Below are 21410 nucleotides of genomic sequence, written 5' to 3'. Positions count from 1 at the left end.
GTATGGCATGAGGCCTAAGACAAGGGGAAGGTGGGCGACGGGAAACCCTTTAGAGGCTGAGATGGGACTAGAGGTAAGACATAACGGTCCATAGAGAACACAAATGTGAAACCCAGCATATATATTCTAGTACCAAGTGTCCATGAGAAGTTACTTAACACCTGAGTATGTTTCTTGTCTCTCAAAAGGAGAGGACCATGCTTTTATATCATGGGGACTCTGAAAAGACTGGGTGACTTAATTCATTTCAGTATTTGGAACTTTGCTTCATCAAGGAAGCATCATTGTGGTCCCATAGGCACTTGGATGAGCATATGCTCATTTCTTTAGGATACATGAAACAAAAGGGAGCTGGACATGTGGCCCATGCCTGTGATACCAGCACTTGGAAGGCAGAAGCAGCAGAAATGACTGCAGATTAGGAAGTCTGGGAGATGGCTTAGCAGGTAAGGCACCTGCCACCAAGCAAGAGACATATATGGTTGAAGGAAAGATCTCACTCCCTGGCAAGTTGTCCTTTGACATACACATGTGCACCGTGGCACGTGCATGCCTACACACATAGACACAACGTATAAATAAATGTAAAACACAACAAAATAAATAAATGTAAAAAAATATTTTAAAGACTGCAAGGTACACAGACTTCCGCTACATAGCAAATCTGAGGTGGGCCTGAAAACTAAAACAGGGAGTTCTGTCAGGAGGCAGAGGCTGGCAGATCTCTGATTCTACACAGTGTGTTCAATTCCAGCCGGCAATTATACATAGTACAATTCCCTACACAGTAAGGCCCTGTCACACACACACACACACACACACACACACACACAAAAGGATGGAAATAATATAGACACAACACTTTAGCTTGCCAGTTGACTGGTGGCTGACTGCTTGAAGCTCTGCATTTTATGTCAGTGAAAATCAAGACTGTACCACTTCCTAGACAGTAGTGGCACACGCCTCTGATCCTAGCACTCAGGAGACAGGGGCTGGCAAATCTCTGAGTTCCAGACCAGTCTGGTCTGCAGTGCAAGTTCTAAGACAGCCTGAACTATTCAAAAAAAAACTATCTCAAAAAACCAAGTAAATAAAATAATGTGCCACTAATTTCTTTATTTAATGAAAAAGAAAAAAAAAAGCTGATTCTTGTCTACAGTGTGCCACACTGTGAGATACAAAAGAACATCTACTCCCAGACTGGCATGGAACCCGCGAGATCACACCAACAGCTGCCTGGAGGCCATGGAGTCACGCTGCTGGTCTTGTTCTTGTGTCAAACTCACAATCAGCTGCACTCCTAGCAACAAACGAAGTGAACAAATGTTCTTCCAGACAAGGATCAAGGTCTGGAGACACATTTTAGAAAGTTCTATTGGTACAGCTTTTAGACGGGTTTGCTAGTCTCTAAATTTGGAACTTTAGAAATATAAAACTTGAATTGGAAAGATTCCTCAGTCAGTAAAATGACTGCCGTGCAAGTATGAGGATCTGAGTTCAAGTTCCCAGCACCTACCTTTTAACTACTTAAAAGGCGGGGTAAAGTGCTGTGTGCCTACAATTCTAAAATGGGGGAGATGGAGATAGGACTTCTTGACCTCGGATTTCCTGACCACCTGGAATACCGGAATCTGTCAAAGTCTTCTAGTTTACACACCCAGACATTAGGGGAAAAAAAACCAAAGAGTGTTCTTTTTGACTTTCCAACACTGTGCTTACACCTACTGAACTGAAAGGGTGATGAGTCAGTTTCCATGGGTGTCTTCTTCAACATCAGAGACATGTAAAGGATCATCCTGTGACTTCAGTTCCTTAGGAATGGTCACTAGTTGAAAAGATCAATTCATAACACAACTAAAACAACTGAGACTGAGAAACAGGGATAACTTTTATTACACTAAATCCAGTTCTTTAAAAAAAAAAAAAAAAAAAAAAACACACACAGAAAAACATCTGCTGCCAATACCACCTTCACTGGACATTAGGGCTTACCAGTAATACCAACACTTGGGAGGCTGAGGCAGGAGGATCACATTCAATGCTAGCCTCAGCTACATACTGAGATCTTGGTTCCCCACACCCAAAAGAAAACTTTTAAGGTAAAGTGAAACATAAGTAAAGTAGCCAAGAGATAAGGAATATACAGGGAGAGAAAGAGAACTTGAATAGGCAAAAACAAGAATAAAATGTGAAGAGAAAGGATTTTAAAACATTATAAAAGATAATGGTGGTGGGACTTATCCTTAGGTGAGATGAGGAAAGGTTCAGAGAAAGCATTAGGCATACCACAGGAAGAAGAGACAAGAAGGTCTTCTGCATCAGAAGACAAGGTGCACGGTAGGAAGAAATGGGAAGATACAAAACAGATGCTCAAGGTAGTCTTTCGTGATTATGAGAGAGGTGGTCAAGATAGAAAACACAAGGTTTGATTAAAATATTAAAATGAAACCTAAACTTTTAGATAGAAGAATATTTCCTCTAAAGACAAAATTTTAAGTTATCATTTAAAATAAGCGGTAAGCTTTCTAACTAAGTCATATTTAAGAGCTGGAGAGGCACCGTGGTAAGGAAAGGTATACTGAGGCAGATCCAAGACACCACAGGATGGAGGGAGAACCAACTCCTGAAAACCACCCTCCAACCCCAAGTACACACAATAAATTACTCAATGCAAACTAACATTATTATGACATGGCAACCTGAATTTCATATAATTTACTTTGGCAGGATTATTATCTTAAAAGCTACCTTTTGTTTGGTCAGTTTTAGTTTTCATTTCTTGTTTGGTTTTGTTCTTCTGTTTTTCTATTTGTATTTCCCTGAGATGGTCTTTTATAGCCAAGGCTACATTCACACTATAACCAAAACTGGCCTTGAACTCTTACTCCTCCTGCCTGCATCGCTCAAGTGCTGGGATTACAGGCATGCACCACCACACCTGTATACAAAAACTGTTTTGAAGAAAAAGACATCAAACCCCTCAAGTAGCTCCCTCTGCACCTCTGAGTCCTATACATCCAAACACACTCAACTAGATGCTCTGATGAATCAGATCCTTCTTTGACATGGTTTTGATGAAGCAGAGAGCATCTAAAACACCATCTCCAAATATTTAGTGAGACTACATCAGCAAGATTTGCAATTCACGTACACATTATCTTGACAGATGTTTGCCACAGTTGTAGGTTGGATATTTGTACGTTAAACAATTCACATTTGAAACATGCCTTGAACTATCTACATACACTCGTGCATCCTCCCCAGAATATCTTGATCACTAAGAATAAAGAAACTGGTGAAATCGATACTGGTGAAGTGGCTGAGTGAGTGATAGCTAAGCTAGGCAAGTGTACGGACCTGAACTTACAGCCCACGTTAAAAACACCTGTGACCTAGCACTGTGAGACACAGGAGAGAGGACTGTTGGGACTGTTGCCTGTAAGCCTAGCTCTAGATTCAGACAGACAGACAGACAAACAGATTCTCAAGGAAATAAGGTGGAGCATAACAGAGCAGAGCACACACACAGGTGCATACACCAAACACCACACATGCACACACACACTTAAAACAAATAGAAGAGGGGAAAGAAAAAAGAAAGGAAAAAAGGGCCCTGACTATCATGGTACATTCAATAGAAGGTTACTAGATGATTGTTGAACAAAATAAGACTGCTCAGAGGCAGAAAGGACTTGAATGGGTAAGAAATGGCTTATAATGGCGTTTCCAAGATAACTGGCAGAACCATCCTACCAGTGTAGGATGATAAGGGCTCCTGAGTGTCTCTAAGAAAACTGAGAAGAGACCAGATTTGGCATGATTTAGTGAAATATCTAGAAAGAAAGGTGACCAGTAGCAAGAATGGCCATTCTTTCATTCAACAGTGTTTCTTGAGAGCATACTTAATGGCCACTGGAGATACAGTATCCCGAGACAATGTGAATGCCCTCACAGAATGCTCATTCTGTGTAGAAAAAAGACATCAGGCCAGCAGTCAAGAATGTCAGAAGCCATAGCAGTGTAAGGCACTTGACAAGAGCATCGGGCAGAGGGGCTGCTGACATGAAGTACAGTGAAGGCAGAGATCCAAGTGAGACAGGGGCACCAAAAGCTTCGGGCATCGTGCCACGCACAGGACAGACAAAAGCAAAGGCTCCGCCTGGAACATTCTGGTTACTTAAAGAAAAGCAGAAAGGACAGTGTAGCTAGACAGACATGAACAAGACAGAAGATAAAGGGGACAAAGTCTAAAATCTCTGTAGAAATCAAGTCAAGCAAGAGCTCAGAGGCCAAGGCAAGGAACCTGGGTTACTTACAAACAGTAGGCATGAACTAGAGGATTTAGAGATCGATGTGACAAGATTAGATTTACATTGCTTAGCTGTGATTAGAGGAATAGATATTATTTGACCTTACAAATAAAATGATAATATAAAGTGCCTATATGCTAGCAAACCATATCCTAAATAAGAATCTGTTAGCTGTGACAGTTTATAAAAGTTATTACTTATCAAAGGTCTCAGGCTAGGCATGATGGTGAGAACCAGTAATCCTAGCACATGGGAGGGAAAGTGGAGATTCACAAACTCAAGGCCAGACCTGGCTTTAAAAAAAAAAAAAATCACTTTCTCTTCCTCTATAAATAGGAGACAATTGGAAATGAAAATGTCTCTCCTTCCCCCTAGTGCCCATTTCAGAGAATGAGGCCTTCACACCAAGCACAGTGGAATCACACTGAGCACTCTAGAAGAAAGCTTCTAGCATCCTCTGCTGACAGAACTTTGCAGGTGTAACGTTTTTAAATGTTAGCTATCCTTTGAAATTAAAAGTCAGTAAAGCTTCCTCATTGTTTTAAAAATAAAACAACTCTTCAAAGTCAGCTTCAAATTAAACTAACCAAAAGCAACAATGAAAACACAGGCCTGGCAGATGTCAGGAGGAACGGGTATCGCCGCCAAGCCTCAGAACCTAAACTACTCCTCAAAGTTGTCGTCTGGCTCCATGTTTTTGCTTGCACACATGCACACACTCACCATATTTATAAGTAAATTAGCTTTGTCTAAAACAGCAGAGGATGGCAATGACCCAGGGCAGTTCTGTCACATGGTGACCCTTACTCTGCTTCCATGAACTGATTCCCTGTCACAACACCTCATAAAAACTTGACGAGAACCCCGCCACTTCCTTTCTTTCCCTACCCATGAGGAGGAGACTGACTGATACAGGTGGCTGGCAGTGACCAAGTCAAAAGGGATGAAAGGCTTCAGACCAGAAGACAGAGAAACACAGTGGTGGCCCAAACTTGGACTGTCTACCGCAGAACGTGCCAGCCAGGGAGTCAGACAAAGTTCATGAAAAGCAGGTGTTCACCACTCAAAAGTCACTGTTACATTTAGCCTTTAGTTACAGTCATAAAATCCAAACTAGCCATTTTCCGTAGTAATGTGAAACAGGATAGCAACGGAAACCTGAGGACAATGAAACCCTCAATAATTCCAAAGTCTGTTTAATTACTTGTTGTAACCTCCTTCACCTTATAAAAAATAGGATTATGTACAAACAGGAATTTTCAAAAAATGATTTTTCAACTCTTTTCTCTGACATTTCCCATCCAAACTGATGTTGTTTATTCAATTCCCAAAAAAAAATAAAAATAAATCCTCAAAGCCTATTTGAATGAACAATTACCAACCTCTATATAAGCAAAGCCGAACAAAAAAATGAGTAAAAAGCAAGTTTGTCATTAAAAGCAATTAATATATTAACATTTCCAATCCATTAGCTTGAGCAGTAACAGCAAACAAATGCTAGCTAACTACTGAAGGAAATGCACATTTAAGAGGGTTGCAGATGTCACTCACTTGGCAGAATGCTTGCCCAGCATGTCCAATGAGGATGTCAGATCCAAAGGAAACTCCAAAAGGCTATCCAAATATCCAGAAACGGGCTCAACCTGGACTATTAGTGGATTTCCGACAGTCAGATAAAAGCCAGCATTCCTTAGAAACTTGTGAAACTGGTTCCAATCTACCACAGTAAGTCATTTCCCTTACAGGGACATATGGTTACCTGTGCTGCCTCTTAGCTCACCAAAGTCATGCTGGCCTCCAGATGCCTCTGGCTGTTCTCGCCCTCATAGCTACAATAAAACCCATACCACAGAACAGTCAGGTCTTCAGTTTATACAGAGGCCCTGAGTTCAATTTCCCGCATTGAAAAGTAAGAGAAAGACAGCCACAAAGCTGTGACCATCAAATTAAACAAGTGGGTGAGGGGGTAGCTTTCCCATGTCCCAGGGCAGTGTGGGCTACATAGCACGACACTGACACAAGAAAAAAAGGCAATGCACTGACACTTTGCTAGTACAGTCTATAGTGTCCTAGTGCAGTCTCTAGTGTCCTAGTGCAGTCTCTAGTATCCTGGTGCAGTCTCTAGTGTCCTGATGCAGTCTCTAGCATCCTGGTACAGTCTCTACTGTCCTGGTGCAGTCTCTAGTGTCCTGGTGCAGTCTCTAGTGTCCTAGTGCAGTCTCTAGTGTCCTAGTGCAGTCTCTAGCGTCCTGGTGCAGTCTCTAGCGTCCTGGTGCAGTCTCTAGCGTCCTGGTGCAGTCTCTAGCGTCCTGGTGCAGTCTCTAGTGTCCTGGTGCAGTCTCTACTGTCCTGGTGCAGTCTCTACTGTCCTGGTGCAGTGTATAGTGTCCTAGTGCAGTCTCTAGTGTCCTAGTCTATAGTGTCCTGGTGCAGTCTATAGTGTTGTAGTGCAGTCCATAGCGTCCTAGTCTATAGTGTACTGGTGCAGTCTATAGTCTCCTACTGTAGTCCATAGTGTCCTAGTCTCTAGTGTCCTGGTCCAGTCTCTAGTGTCCTAGTGCAGTCTGTAGTGTCCCTGTGCAGTCTCTGGTGTTCCGGTGCAGTCTATAGTGTCCTGGTGCAGTCTGTAATGTCCTGTTGCAGTCTCTAGTGTTCTAGTGCAGTCTCTAGTGTCCTGGTACAGTCTCTAGTGTTCTAGTGCAGTCTCTAGTGTCCTGGTGCAGTCTATAGGGTCCTGGTCCAGTCTATAGTGTCCTGGTACAGTCTATAGGATCCTGGTGCAGTCTATAGGGTCCTAACCAGCACTGCTCTAGCACTTCCCTGTCCAGCTCTAGCCACCAAAAACTCACTTTACAAAGGGGTGTGGTTAGGACACAAGGAACATGATTGCACCTCATTCTCCCTTAGGGTAGCACTCGCAAACACTAACTACATTTTAAAGGCAGAGATCCTGGTTCTTACAGAAACATGCTGACTTACATTTCTATGCTCTTTCTTCGTTTCCTATATCTGAAAGGATCAGATCGGCTCAGGACACCCAAAGATCAAGTTCTCAGTACAAAGACAGAAAACCTGGGGAAGAAGGGCAAGCCCTGCCAGAGCCATGCTTGTGGAGGACCACTCTGCCCCATGCTGGGGGTCGGAATGTCCCGGACTGCTCTGCTGCTCCGGTCCGAGGGTCAGGGTCTAGCAAGTGAGAGAGTGGGGGGAAAGAAGAGGAAAAGATGTGAAGAATAGAGACAAGCCAGAGGGTCTGTAGTCAAGTCTCATTTACTGTGTCCCATAGACTATATTCACCTCCTATTGACTCTATTACAAGGAAATCCTGGGTATTTATAAGCACAAGCAGGAGAACACAGGTGAAGACATTTTACCACGTGCACCATGCAGCTGCGGTCACTAAACAGCAAAACAAGCTATGTGGGATAAACAAGATGTTTGTCAGAGTGTGCTCAGTTGTTGTAGGCTGTTGAAAAACAAGTCTCTTATCAGGATATATGGCTCAAGATGGCTGCAAAGATGATAGCTGCTTTCTAACCGCTTTCTGCTAAAGATCAGCTCCCAACACATGCTTGCCATGATCAAGTTGGCTAGAGTCCATTCAATCTCTACTTCCATTCTGATGCATGATTACAAAAGCAAAAGACAGAATGTCATAAAATTATCATTTTTAATATAAAAACATTCAATTCCACTTGACCCCATTCACAATGGGCTGGTCCCTCCCACATTAAGAAAATGGCCTCCATACCTGACACCCAGATCTCACCTGAGGCTCTCTCCTCTCTGATGACTCTAGCTTGTGTCAAGTTGACAGAACACTAACCAACCCAAAGGGAAATGTGACACAAAATGTTAATCAACATGGAAGATGGGAAAGGGGCACTGAGGATTTGACTGAGATCCATTGGAAACCAGCAAATTCCTTTGTCAGAGAGATCTACTAGGCAAAAGAGAGTAAAGTCTGGCTGGCCTGTCTGTCATTCAGGGCTCTGTTTTAACCTATTCTGATGGAAGATTTAGACATGCCCATAAGAGAACTGGGGACTCAGCTGCATGTTAGTTGTAGAAACAATGGGGTTACCATAAAACCTCCTTTAAAAAAATGTTAATCAAATTCAACTGAGGGAAAGTCATGTTATATACTGCTATAACTTGTTTTATTAAAGAGTCACTTTCCCTAAAGAAAGCATTTTAAATGCACATTCTCTATTGAGACCTCTTACTGAACTTCTATAAAACAACACAACAAAACAATCTCTGCCTTCATTTCCCAAAGAAGTATTTCAATGATTTTCCAAATGAAATAGACACATATCTAGGTAAGCTTAACTAAAATCTTTGCTGAGGCTAATTGTATTCCCATAATTCAATGAACTGCAAAGATTGCACTTCATTTCTCAAGAAAATAAGCAAAAAGCAAACCAGAGAGACACAAGAGAATTCACATAAAATTCATGCATGCTGGTATTGTAACCAAATCTAAGAGTCTAAAAATTGCTCTAGAAACCACAAACTTTGTTTTTTGTAATTTTTATTTAAGACAGAGAGTCTCAATATTTTGCTCAAGTATGTGTGTGTGCACATGTGTGCATGTGTGTGTGCATGTGCGTCTGTGTGTGTGTCTGTGTGTGTGTGTGTATGTCTCCAGATCAAATCCATGCTAGGCAACCACTCTAACTGAGCTGCAGGCACAAAGCAGCTGCCTTTTCATTCACTTCTATACTGAATGACTCCATTGTTCTTGTATATACATTTTAACAAACTGCCTTTTGTTCCTTCGGAGAAAGTAGCTTATATTCAAAAAGCATGAGTAACATCAACTAAGCTTATAACATATGAAGGTACACACAGAGTATACATTATGAAAAACTGTTAACAACAGCTACAATTTTTCAATCCAAAGCAAAGATTTGCAACAATAATAGCCAATAATCAAACACTAAGTATAGACTTATGCTTGGGGAACAGATAAAGTCTTTACCCACTATCATTCATTCTTTGGGTAAAAAGCAATAAATTGTAGCTGGAATCTTGACTTCCAAAACTAAATAGTATACTTCTCAAATAGAAGAGGCCAGGTTCAAAATAAGTAGCCTTTTTATCTCTTCTGTCTTCCTGCTGATGGATCTACAAAACTCATGACCATTGCTTGAACATCCATCTTAAAGCTCAAATAATGATGGCAAGACTTAAAAGAAGAAGAAAGTAATTATCTGCCATATACTGAGCCTGCAAACTGATTTAATGTCTGATTCATGGGAAAGGAAAATAAGATTTCTGTCTTTTTTAAGCCACCATCACTTTGCATTTTGTGCCATCGGCAGCCAAGTCAGCAATGTACTAACTAATAAAATAGGTCAGCTACTGGCTACAGACTACCTCAAGGGACAGTACTAACTAATAAAATAGGTCAGCTACTGGCCACAGACTAGTTCAAGGGACAGTACTAATAAAATAGGTCAGCTACTGGCCACAGACTAGTTCAAGGGACAGTACTAACTAATAAAATAGGTCAGCTACTGGCCACAGACTACCTCAAGGGACAGTACTAACTAATAAAATAGGTCAGCTACTGGCCACAGACTAGTTCAAGGGACAGTACTAACTAATAAAATAGGTCAGCTACTGGCCACAGACTAGTTCAAGGGACAGTACTAACTAATAAAATAGGTCAGCTACTGGCCACAGACTAGTTCAAGGGACAGTACTAACTAATAAAATAGGTCAGCTACTGGCCACAGACTAGTTCAAGGGACAGTACTAGTAAAATAGGTTAGCTACTGGCCACAGACTAGTTTCAAGGGACAGGATGTCAAATAGTAACGTTAACTACTAAGGTCAAATCTACCAGCCAACACGTCTCTGTCAGAAACAGCGGATGACACCAGGTCTTAAGATTTACATTGGGAATTTGGTTGTTATGGTCCAATAGTAGATGTTTGTGTTCCACTTGATTTCTACACTCGACGTCCGAGAGGATTTGCATCTGTTCACTTTGAGATGTTTGTGACGCTGAAGGTGCTTTACATAACTTGGACAAAAAATGGATTTGTGGGCGTCAGATTGAAATACAGTTCGCACAGGGGGAGAGGAAGACACTAATCAAATGAAAGCCAAGGAAGGGAAGAATGTTTACAGCTCTTCATGACATGACGAGTATGACTGATATAGATGTTCTCGGAGCTATGAAAGGAGGAGATCTTTGATTATAACTATAGAAGATCTTACAGTCCTAGAAACAGTAAACCGACTGAAAGACCACTGCGTAGCCAAAGCCATTCCGACAATGATAGATTCAAACACCAGAATCAATCTTTTTCAAGATCTAAATCCAATTCAAGATCACAGTCCAAGTCCCAGCCCAAGAAAGAAATGAAGGCTAAATCACATTCTAGGTCTGCATCTCACACCAAAAGAGGCACTAGAGGCACCTCTAAAAGAGATTCCAAAACACATTGTAAGTCTGACTCAAGACATGAAAAGGAATCAAGGAAAAAAGAACCACCTAGATCCAAATCTCAGTCAAGATCACAGTCTATGTCTAGGTCAAAATCTACATCAAGGTCTTGGACTAGTCCCAAGTCCAGAGGCCACTGATAGTATAAATCATGATACTTGCAGGCATGTATCGTTTATTCACTCACAGTTTGGTATACTTAAATTATCAGGAATACAATGTTGCAAAGATGTGTTTAAAAACAAACAAACAACTTGTTAGTTTTCCCTGTACTAGGCAATGGTTATAATTAAAATGATATCCTGTTGAGAAGCCACTCTCAAGAGTCCAGTTTGAGCCAGGCAGTGGTGGTGCACCCCTTTAATCCCAGCACTTGGAAGGCAGAGGCAGGTGGATTTCTGAGTTCGAGGCCGGCCTGGTCTACGGAGTGCGGTCCAAGACAGCCAGGACCACACAGAGAAACCCTATCTTGGGAAAAAAAAAAAGAGTCCAGTTTGTTTAATGTTATAGGCAGCTACCACCAATTTGTGGTGTCTCTGTATATTTTTGTAAAGATTCTCATTTTTCATGCTTGACATATTTGTTGAAAAGATGGTGGTTGACCATAATTTGCAACATTTTTATCTTATTAAAAATAAACTTTCATATTCATATTTGGTAGAACCTTTAACCTAGAAATGTAGCTTGCTAATAAGATAGAATGATTCAGAAGTGAGGTGGTAGCCACATTACAACACTGACTGCTCAGACACATTTAGGTTCAGGGTGGACCTTTATGCCTTGTCAAGATGTCTAAGCCCATGATGATTATTTATGATGCAATGTGGAATAGTTCTTTTGTTAACTCCACTGTCTGGGGATTGATGCCAACTGGGTTAAATAGCGTTTTCAAGGAGATTGGCCTTTTCACTGAAACATGGAGCCTTCACTGCTTTCCCCCCATCTAAATCTCTGCTGGTTTCTAAGATTTGGAACATTAAAGCATAAGGGGAAAAAAAAAAAAAACCCTTAAGTTTTGAGTGTGTCAATGATCACAGAAATCATTTTAAGGGGAAAAGACTGTTCTTTTAGTTTCTCTAAAATTTAACTACTGTTGATCATTGTTATTTAGGGGTTTTGTTTTGTTGTTTGTTTTTGTTTACTTGTTTGTTAGAAACAAGTAAACTGCTTGAAAACACATTTTGTTTATATGCATAGTGTAAAACAAACTGAATTTTGATGCTCACAGCACTTGACATGTGTGTTTGTATCAAAATCTGCCTGTTCTTCTTAGGGAGGCTTGCTCTTCACACCTCAGTTTATTAATGTGAGACGAGTTGAGAAGATGACACTCTTAGGTGATTTGTGGTGCTGTGAATTTTGGGGAAAAGTTGAGTTTTAAGCAAAAGCCACATCACTTAGTTTTTTTTGGTAATGTAGGACATGGCTAAAAAATAACAAAATGATACCCTTAAATATTTATAATTTCTAGTACTTTTCTTCAAGATTGTTTTGGAGGCAATAAAGTGACTTGAAATGTCCAGTCATTTCAGAATATAAAGCTAGCATCTCTAAGATCTTAGACTCCTTGCTTACAGATGTGAGTGAAGATACTGTGGGAGACGATCCTCCTAGAGGACTACCTTATTTTTCCTTTCAATTTTGTTTTTAGAAATCTAGTCCTTGTTTGTAGACAACAAAAGACAGTTTTAAGAACTGTTTGTGGGATGTGTTTGGAGGGTTAATTCTAAAACCTTTGCATATTTAATAGCATTTCTAACTTTGGTTTCTTTACTGTTTGCAGTTAATGTTCTTGTTCTGCTATGCAATCATCTATATGCGTGCTTCTTTAATTTTTTTAGATTTTCCTAGATGTATTGTTTAAACAACAAAGTCTATTTAAAAATGTAGTGGTAGTTTGCAGTTCTAGCAAAGAGGAAAGTTGTGGGGCTAAACTTTGTGTTTTCTTTCTTATAGATGCTTCTAAAAAGGTATTTTTATATGTTTGTTTTAACAAATATTGTGTACAACCTTTAAAACATCAACGTTTGGATCAAAACAAGACCCAGCTTATTTTCTGCATGCTGTAAAATTAAGCAAAGATGCTATAATAAAAAACAAAAATGAAGGAAAAGAAAATAGAGAAATATTCACTGACTGTTCAGTAGTCTTTTATGTACTGAAAAGTCTCATATTTTCCTTCAAATTCAAACACATCAAATATTAGATTTACAAATGTTGACTGTTGCTATTGTTATATAACAGAATATCTGAATTTTTTTAAGTCTCTTAACTACATGGTATTCAATCAAAATGATGCAATCTAACCAGGTTAGTTAGTGCCTTCAGTTTTAGGTAACTAATACTGATTAATAATCTCACTTCAATGTAGGATTAATCATTTTAGCTTTGTTTAATTAGCAAAAATGTCTAGAAGAGCAAACAGTAACATGAAAGTTAACATTTCAATCCTAATCATAAAGAGACACTCTACCTGTACAGCATCTTTTTGGTATTTTGGGGTTTCTTTTTTTTTTTTTTTTTTTTGATTCGTGTGTGTGTGTGTTGTGTTTTAGAGACAGGGTCTTACTATATAGCCCTTTGTGACATGAAAGTCACTGGATTTAAAACTCCTGACCTTCCTGCCTCCATCTCCCAAAGGCTAGGACTTTAGGAAGCCAGAGGTCATCCAATCCCTCAGAACTGGAGTTACAGATGGTTGTAAGTGCTGGAAATCAAATCCAGGTCCTCTAGAACAGCAAGTGCTCCTAACAGTTAGGTCATCTCACTAGCCCCTAGAAAAACCTTTCTTATAACAGAAAAAAGGTGCCAATGATTGCAAAAGTTTGGTGCCCCTCATACCCTGCAGCCTCACCCAGCAAGGGCACAGCTTGGTTTCTAATAGTCTGTATTAATTTTATCTTCATGGTTCTACCTTTCATTCTTCTGGGTCTGTACTTTCTTATACTACTATATCAAGTCATTTGAAATTATGTAAGATATGACCTGAGACTTATTCTACATTCATTTTTCATGTCGTCCCACTGTGTCTTTTCATCTGTTCTATAATTTAAACTTAGCTGCTTTCCTATAAAATATAACAGTGCTCTGAAAATTTCTGAGCACCAAGAAGCTGAAGTTATGCTCAGAAATCCTCGGATGAGGTGCTGCTCCTACACTGCTCTGCACCTCTCCCTGGCAGGAGGGAGGGAGAGGGCCTTAGGCCAGACAAGGCAAAGAACTGGGAAGTAGGAGCAGGATGCAAATGCTACTGAAGTTTGTCTGCTTTATGTCCTGTGTGTCTCCCATAACAAGATAGTGCCTGCCTCATAGCAGGAGTCTGATTAAACAGTCAAGGGACAGGCAGCAAACCAAAAGCTCCAAGAAATAAAGGAAGAGTTTCAAGGCACAGGCCAAAGTGCTCCACATTGCAGACAGGGTAGAATAAAACCAGAGAAAAGACCTTTGGATTTAGACTGGTTTTTTCTCTTTTAATTCTGTTTTGTTTTGCTGTTGGTTTATGCTGACATAGCCTTGGCTAGTCTGGAATGCCCTATGGCCAGGCTGCTTCAAACTCAAAGCAATCCTCCTGCTGACGTTTCCAGAGTCCTGAATTCAGTGTATACCAGCACACCATGCTAGATTTGTGTGCTCAGAGCATCACTGATCCCAAGGAGTTTTCATGGCAAGGCGGAAGCGAGCAGCACAAACTTAGAGATGAAGCACTTGCTGCTTCAGAAACATTTGGTCTTAGAGAAAGGTATTTAGAGAGTAGCTTGGAGACAAAGCAGACTACAAAACTGACTTCAGTGTGCTCACAAGTTAGGACCAAGAGGAAATAGACAGGAAAGGGCTGAAAACAAGAGGACCAGAAGATACAAAAGACCAATAGTGTAATGTAAACACAAGAGAGAACAAGTAAGAACTCAAAGGGGCTTACCATGTTCAAGCAACGGGACGCCCAATACATCCTAACCATGAAACCTAGACACATCCTGGAAATACAGTTCCCTGCTCAGGGGACAGAGGGATGCCTTTAATCCCAGCACTCGGGAGGCTGAGTTCAAAAAGAATCTGAACTTTGTGAGTTCAAAAAGAATCTGGTCTACAGAGTTCCCAAACAGCCAGAGCTACATAAAGAAACCCTGCCTCAAAAAAAAAAAAAAAAAAAAAAAAAAAAAAAAAAAAAAAAACCACAAAAAGAACAACAATAACAAAAATGATGATGATGATAACAATAATAATAATTATTATTATCATTATTATTTCTTGTACTTTTACTGATTATTATCCTAAAACAGTTTTCTGAACCAACAAGTACAAAACTCTAGACTCTAAGTACAAACAGACAAGATAAAGTTACTTCTAAGGCCAGAAATATCTGAATTCAATATAGAAATACAAGTAAAGACTGCTACCCAAAGCCAGGCATGATGGAGCACATTTAATCTCAGCACTCGGAGGCAGAGACAGACTGATCTGAATTCAAGGCCAGCCTGGTCCACAGAGAGAGTTCTCAGGACACCCAGGGCTACACAGAGGATACCTTGTCTGAAAAACAAACAAACAAACAAAAGACTGCTATCCAAATCATCTGTAATGTATATGTGAAATTATCCATCTATATCCTAAAATAATACTCATGTTTGCTCTTTGGCTATAGCTCCATTTCCATTGTTACTTAACCTAAGAAGCTGTCAAGACTCTAGATATCTGAATTAATGAGAAAAGAGAAAAGTTATATGCTCACTTAGAACCTTAAACACAGCATGAAGTTTCCACTCATAACTCTATCACCTGAAAACTGGAAGCCTTCATTTGAAGGTAACATAAATTCTGGGACTCTAAGAAAACCACTACAAGGGTTACATTTCCATTTTGAAATCTTCAAGCTAACTGTTCATTCACCACCACCTCCCTAACCTTTCAGACATTCTGTGCTATGAATTCAAAAAGAGAGAGAAGGAAATAAAACAGATATAGGAAATCCCCCAACCCCATTCTGTCTCCTCTGTAGGTCTGATGTAAGTCTCCAGTGATACTAATACGTTTTGCATTGCCATTTAAGTGTGCACTTTAAAAATCCAGCTGTCACATGTCACTAACAGCCGTGCTTTGACCGCCATGTAATTTTATACATTTGTAAAACAGCTATGAACAGCTTAAGCTTACAAATGGATTTCTGAAGCCCGTGACTTAATGACACTTGGACTTTGCAGCACAGCAGTAATTTAGGCTCATTCACACATCAGTTCCAAGGCGAAGGCCTCCTCCTCCTCACGACGTTTCTTTGCTAGACAAGCTGATGTTCCCCATAATCTAGTATTATGCCCTGGGCCTTTGTTACTTCCAATCACTTTTGCTAGACTATAACTTACCCCAGACCATGACCCCCTAAAAATATAACCGGATACAAGGCTCAATCAAATTCTGCTCCCAGACAGCATCTCTTCACATTTCCTGGATTTGTCCTAATTGGCCTCACCTACTCTAATAAAAACCCAGCCCTATGTTTTGATCACATGGCATCTCAGCAGTGTATTTGTACTTGCATACTACAGCATATATATGTGTGTAATATCCTGCATACTACAGCATGTATATGTGTGTAATATCCTGCATACTACAGCATGTATATGTGTGTAATATCCTGCATACTACAGCATGTGTGTGTAATATCCCGTATACTACAGAATATACGTATGTATAATATACCATGTATTATAGCATGTGTGTATTATTCTGCATACTACAGCATGTATGCATATATAATATCCTGCATACTATAGCATGTGCACATGTGTAATATTCCTTTTCCTTTTCAGCCTTGCAGACTCTTGATGGTCATCTCAGTCAGTCATAATAAACACAACAGTGGGTAAATTAACCAACAGAACTGTATTCGGCCCAGTTCTGGGTGCTCAAAGGCTATAGTCAACAGGATGGCAAGTTTGGATTCTGGTTGACCTACTATATCCTCAAATAGCTGCTTTTTGGGGGGTCTCTGGAGGACGGTAAAGAAAGGTAAGCATACACTGTCTAGTGTCTTACACTTGTTTGTCCTCTTATTTTGTCCAGGGCAGAGTATGTATGTAGTATGCAACCTAGAATGTATGTATGTAGTATGCAACCTAGAATGGCCCTGAACTTGGGACTCTTCTGCCTCCATTTCCTGAGGATGAGGATCATTGGCCTGCACCATCCCACAGCTTTGACGGCTCTTCATAGAAGAACATAATTTCTAGGGGCTCTTTTGATACATTTTAACCTGAACTACTTCCTCAAAACCTCACCTCCAAATACAGCAACCCTGAGGGTTCGGGTTTCAGCATAAGCATTCTGACCAGATACAAACAAGCATTCCATTACAAACCCCTGTCTCACATGTCACAGGGGCTCACCTGACTGAGCACCCCTTCACCTTAGTTCCTCAGAAGTTCATCTTTCCATAGCACTTTATGGCCTAGATATTGCTGTGGGTTTTGACTGCCTATATATGCTTGAAAAGAAAATGCTCGATAAGATTGATAAGATTGATTAATGTGTTCAACAGCTTGAGTCTGTTTGCTTGTATTACTCAAGCCTATACTTCTGACTAATGTCCTCACATAGCTGACTTTCTCATTCTGACAGTGCATTCATCCGTTTCCCCTTGTAATTCTGCCAGTGTTCACACATCTGCAAACACCTCAGATGCACAAAGATTAGGAACTGCCAAGTTTTCCTGAAGAGCAAACTTCCTTTTACCATCAAGTGAGGTCACTCTTATCAATAATTATAATGCCTAAAGATGACTTGATGTGAATTTTGTGACATTAATCATCTAACTTGCTTACTGTGTTTCTGTATTTCTTTACCTTTAACCTTTCACTGTAATTATATTTTAGATACTCCACCAACAATATAATAGAACCATAGACTCTTTCCCAGTTCTGTACCTCTGAGAATTGCTCAGGTTACACATGACAGGTTAAGTCTGCTCACATCTGCTGACACATGTGAATTGAGGCCTGCCTACCTTTTATCCTGTACTGTCCATTTAGCGAAATCTACTACATTTTCCCCTTTTCTACCTTTTACTAAAGTCACTGCTTCTGAATGGCTTATCAGGAAAGCGACGCTGTATTTTCAGGAGAGAACCGGAAACAGTAATAAAGTCAGCTAAAGGCTGAGGACCTAGCTCAGTGACAGAAGGCCAGTTGGCATACAAAGACTGTGGGGTCAAGCTCTATCACCACAAGCTCTATCACCACAAAATGAAACAGATTTAAAAACTAACCAAAAACAAATCTGCTCTTAAAAAACCTATTTTACACATCTACTTATTTGTGCGCTGTGTGTGTATGTGCTTGCAGAGGTCAGAGGGCAACTTTCAGAGTCAGTTCTCTCCTTTCTGCCATGTGACCCCAGAGATGAAACTCAGGTCATTAGGCTTGGAGGCAAGCACCTTTCCTGGCTAAGGCATGTCAACAGCCCAAGTCTGATTTTTATAATCAATAGGTGGTGGCTTTCCTACCCATGCCTGGTAGTTTAGCAGGAAACTGTTCTCTATACTACTTACAACTCCTCCAAATTCATACAAAACCTCTGAGTACTTACATCCTCTTCTCCTTCATCCTCTAACTCGTCATCATCATCATCTTCTCCTTCTTCACACAGAGGTGGAGGTAAAGGGCCGAGGATATCTTCGTCCACAGTGTTAACAGGTTCTCCTACCATTTTAGGGGGTAAAGGAGGGCCGATTAGCTCATCATCAGATGAATCAGAACTGTCGTCACTGTCACTGCTGCTTGTGTCCCTGAAAACACAGAAACAGACACTCTTTCTTTTTCTGCTTCAGACCCTCCGCCTCCCCAGGCATCTCTGCAGACAGCACCAAGCTCTCTGAAAACCCTACCTCTCCTATAATGAAGGAAATTTTCAAGTACGTTTACATTTGCAGTTCAAACATTCTGTGACTAAATGCACTGTTTAAATATTACTTTGTCTTGGCTGGCATGCCAGTTCACATACCTTTAATCCCCGCACTCAGAATGAAAAAAAAAAAAAGGTTTTTTGTTTTTTGGGGTTTTTTTTGGTTTTTTTTTTAAACGTAAGATTATCTGGCCACCGAAAACTTTAAACTGTTGCTGGGCGGTGGTGGCACACACCTTTAATCCCAGCACTTGGGTGGCAGAGACAGGCGGATTTCTGAGTTCGAGGCCAGCCTGGTCTACAGAGTTAGTTCCAGGACAGCCAGGACTACACAGAGAAACCCTGTCTTGGAAAAAAAAAAGAAAAGAAAAGAAAGAAAAAGAAAACATTAAACTGTTGATCCTTAGCAGTTATGCTAAGTTAACTATGTTAACTAGTTCAAAAGCAAGCATTAAACTGAGAACTAAGCTGATCCATATTGATTTCATGGTTCATTATTTAAGCCTAATACTCCCATAAAATCTGAATGGAATGTGTTAGCTCCTCATTCCACTTCTGGCTTTTTACTTGTAATGTCAAACATTTTTTTTAATTTAACATATTTTCAGTATTCTGAAAACTCAAGTCCATGAAATTATGATTAAATGTCTCTGATAGAAAACAAAGTATCCCTTGATTCAGTGTGGTGCCAAAGCAGGAACTGAAGCCTGAAACCAGTACACAGGGTAAGACAGCTCAGTCACGCCTCCCTTCCCTTCCCCAGCTCAGTCTAGAGCCAAACATTAACCCATGTCCACAACCAAGTTTTATTCTGGAAATAAATTCATAAGCAAAATTCACTACTTTTACTGTGACTGTTTGTTTTTGAGACAGGGTTTCTCTGTATAGCCTTGGCTGTCCAGGAACTTATTCTATAGACCAGGTTGACCCCAAACTCAAAGATCCACCTGTCTCTGCCTCCCAAGGGCTGGGACTAAAGGTGTGTGCCGCCATGCCCAGCCTGTGAAGTTCTTAAAAAGCAAATAAGCAAACAGTCTCTACTTTACAGATGCACATGATATTCCACAAGCTCAGCGATACCCGTCTTTCATGTCTGTAATTTATGAGTGGCAATTTATATCCACAAAATGGTGGTGGTGGTGGTGGTGGTGGTGGTGGTGTCACTTTAACTTTCGGTTTTGATTGGGAAGGATCTCACACAGCCTGTGAGCTCCCTACCTTCCCACCTCCACTTCATACAAGCGACATTTACACATGCCACCAGGGCAGGTTCACATAACGTTTTTCTTTGGTTTTGTTTTAGAGACAAGGTCTTACTCCTGAGCACACAAGGCTCCACCTGACCCACCTTCCAAGTACTGGCACTGAATATGTGCACTACATCTGGACCATAGGCCTTTTCTTTAAAGCCAAGACACATGGAAATGTGTTCTAAGTTAAATTTCAGTAACATTCCAGATTTTTTAGAAACTATTTACAAGATATGTGATACTGATTCTCAATATACCATAAAGGCAAAACAATAATAATAACTAGTAGTTATTTTAAAATATATTAATAGCTAAGTGGGGTGACATATACCTTTAATCCCAGCACTCAGGAGGCAGAAGCAATCAGATCTGTGTGAATTCAATGCTAACTCGGTATACATAATGAGTTCCAGGACAACCAGGACTGCCTAGGACTCTATCTCAAAAACAACCATAAATATATAGATAGGATATATTAATGACCAGGCATAAATATATAGATAGGATATATTAGTGACCAGGCATAGTGGTATACATTTGCAATCCTAAGATTCCAAGAGATGAAGACAAAAGGTTTATTGTCTTCAATAAGAGCTCCAGGACACTAATTGTTACAAAGTAAGCCTGTGCCTCAAAAATAAATAGGTAAATAAATGATAGTGAATAAATAACAATAAGCTAATATTTGTGAGTGTGTCTATATATATGTGTATTTCTCAATGAGACAGTCGGGAGTGCAGAAGAATGATCAGAAATGAACTCACATTATAAGTAGCAATTTACCATTATGTGCACAGCTAGGCATAATGGCACATGCCTATAATAACAGTACTCAGAAAGAAGAAGCAGAATGAACAGAAGTTCCTGGCCAACCTGTCTCAAAAACATATGGCATTCACAAAATATATAGTATGCACAAGCCCTTATTGATCTCTAGAGTAGCCTCCCCTAAAACTGTGCACTAAAAACTATCACGGAGTCTGGCACTTATTGTCAATCCCAGCTTCTTCTGCGACAAAAAACAGAAACCTCACCTCAAAACCACAAAGGGCCTCCCCCAAAGTGAAGCAAATAGGGGAGGAGGGAATAGGGGGGTTGTGGAGGAAAACTGGGAAGGGGGATGACATTTGAAATTAAATAAATAAAATAACCAATAAAAAAATTTTTTTAAAAGAAAAAAAAGAAAATGATCACAATCATGAACACTGGCACATCCCTAGCATAGAGTGTTGGATTCCTGCCTGCCTATACAATGTAACCATCCCTAGCATAGAGTGTTGGACTCCTGCCAGCCTATACAATGTAACCATCCCTAGCATAGAGTGTTGGATTCCTGCCTGCCTATACAATGTAACCATCCCTAGCATAGAGTGTTGGATTCCTGCCTGCCTATACAATGTAACCATCCCTAGCATAGAGTGTTGGATTCCTGCCTGCCTATACAATGTAACCATCAAGATGAGCCAAAAATAACTTTAAAATGGCTTCTAGTTTTAC

The 21410-nt window shown here is 40.2% G+C and overlaps 1 protein-coding gene and 1 pseudogene across 1 annotated transcript in view; one reads left to right on the top strand and one right to left on the bottom strand.

The window, feature by feature from the left end:
* Wdr70 (WD repeat domain 70) overlaps nucleotides 1–21410 on the bottom strand; it is a 221653-nt gene that overhangs the window by 183102 nt on the left and 17141 nt on the right. The window contains exon 5 of the mRNA XM_034523560.2: nucleotides 18349–18547. Within this exon, the coding sequence (XP_034379451.1) occupies nucleotides 18349–18547 (199 nt within the window). The remainder of the gene's footprint in view (nucleotides 1–18348; nucleotides 18548–21410) is intronic.
* On the top strand, nucleotides 5896–10910 carry LOC117723677 (uncharacterized; annotated as a pseudogene).

This window comes from Arvicanthis niloticus, chromosome 19, assembly GCF_011762505.2.
Source record: "Arvicanthis niloticus isolate mArvNil1 chromosome 19, mArvNil1.pat.X, whole genome shotgun sequence".
Lineage (NCBI taxonomy): Eukaryota > Metazoa > Chordata > Mammalia > Rodentia > Muridae > Arvicanthis > Arvicanthis niloticus.
This window is presented reverse-complemented; position numbering and strand designations above follow the sequence as displayed.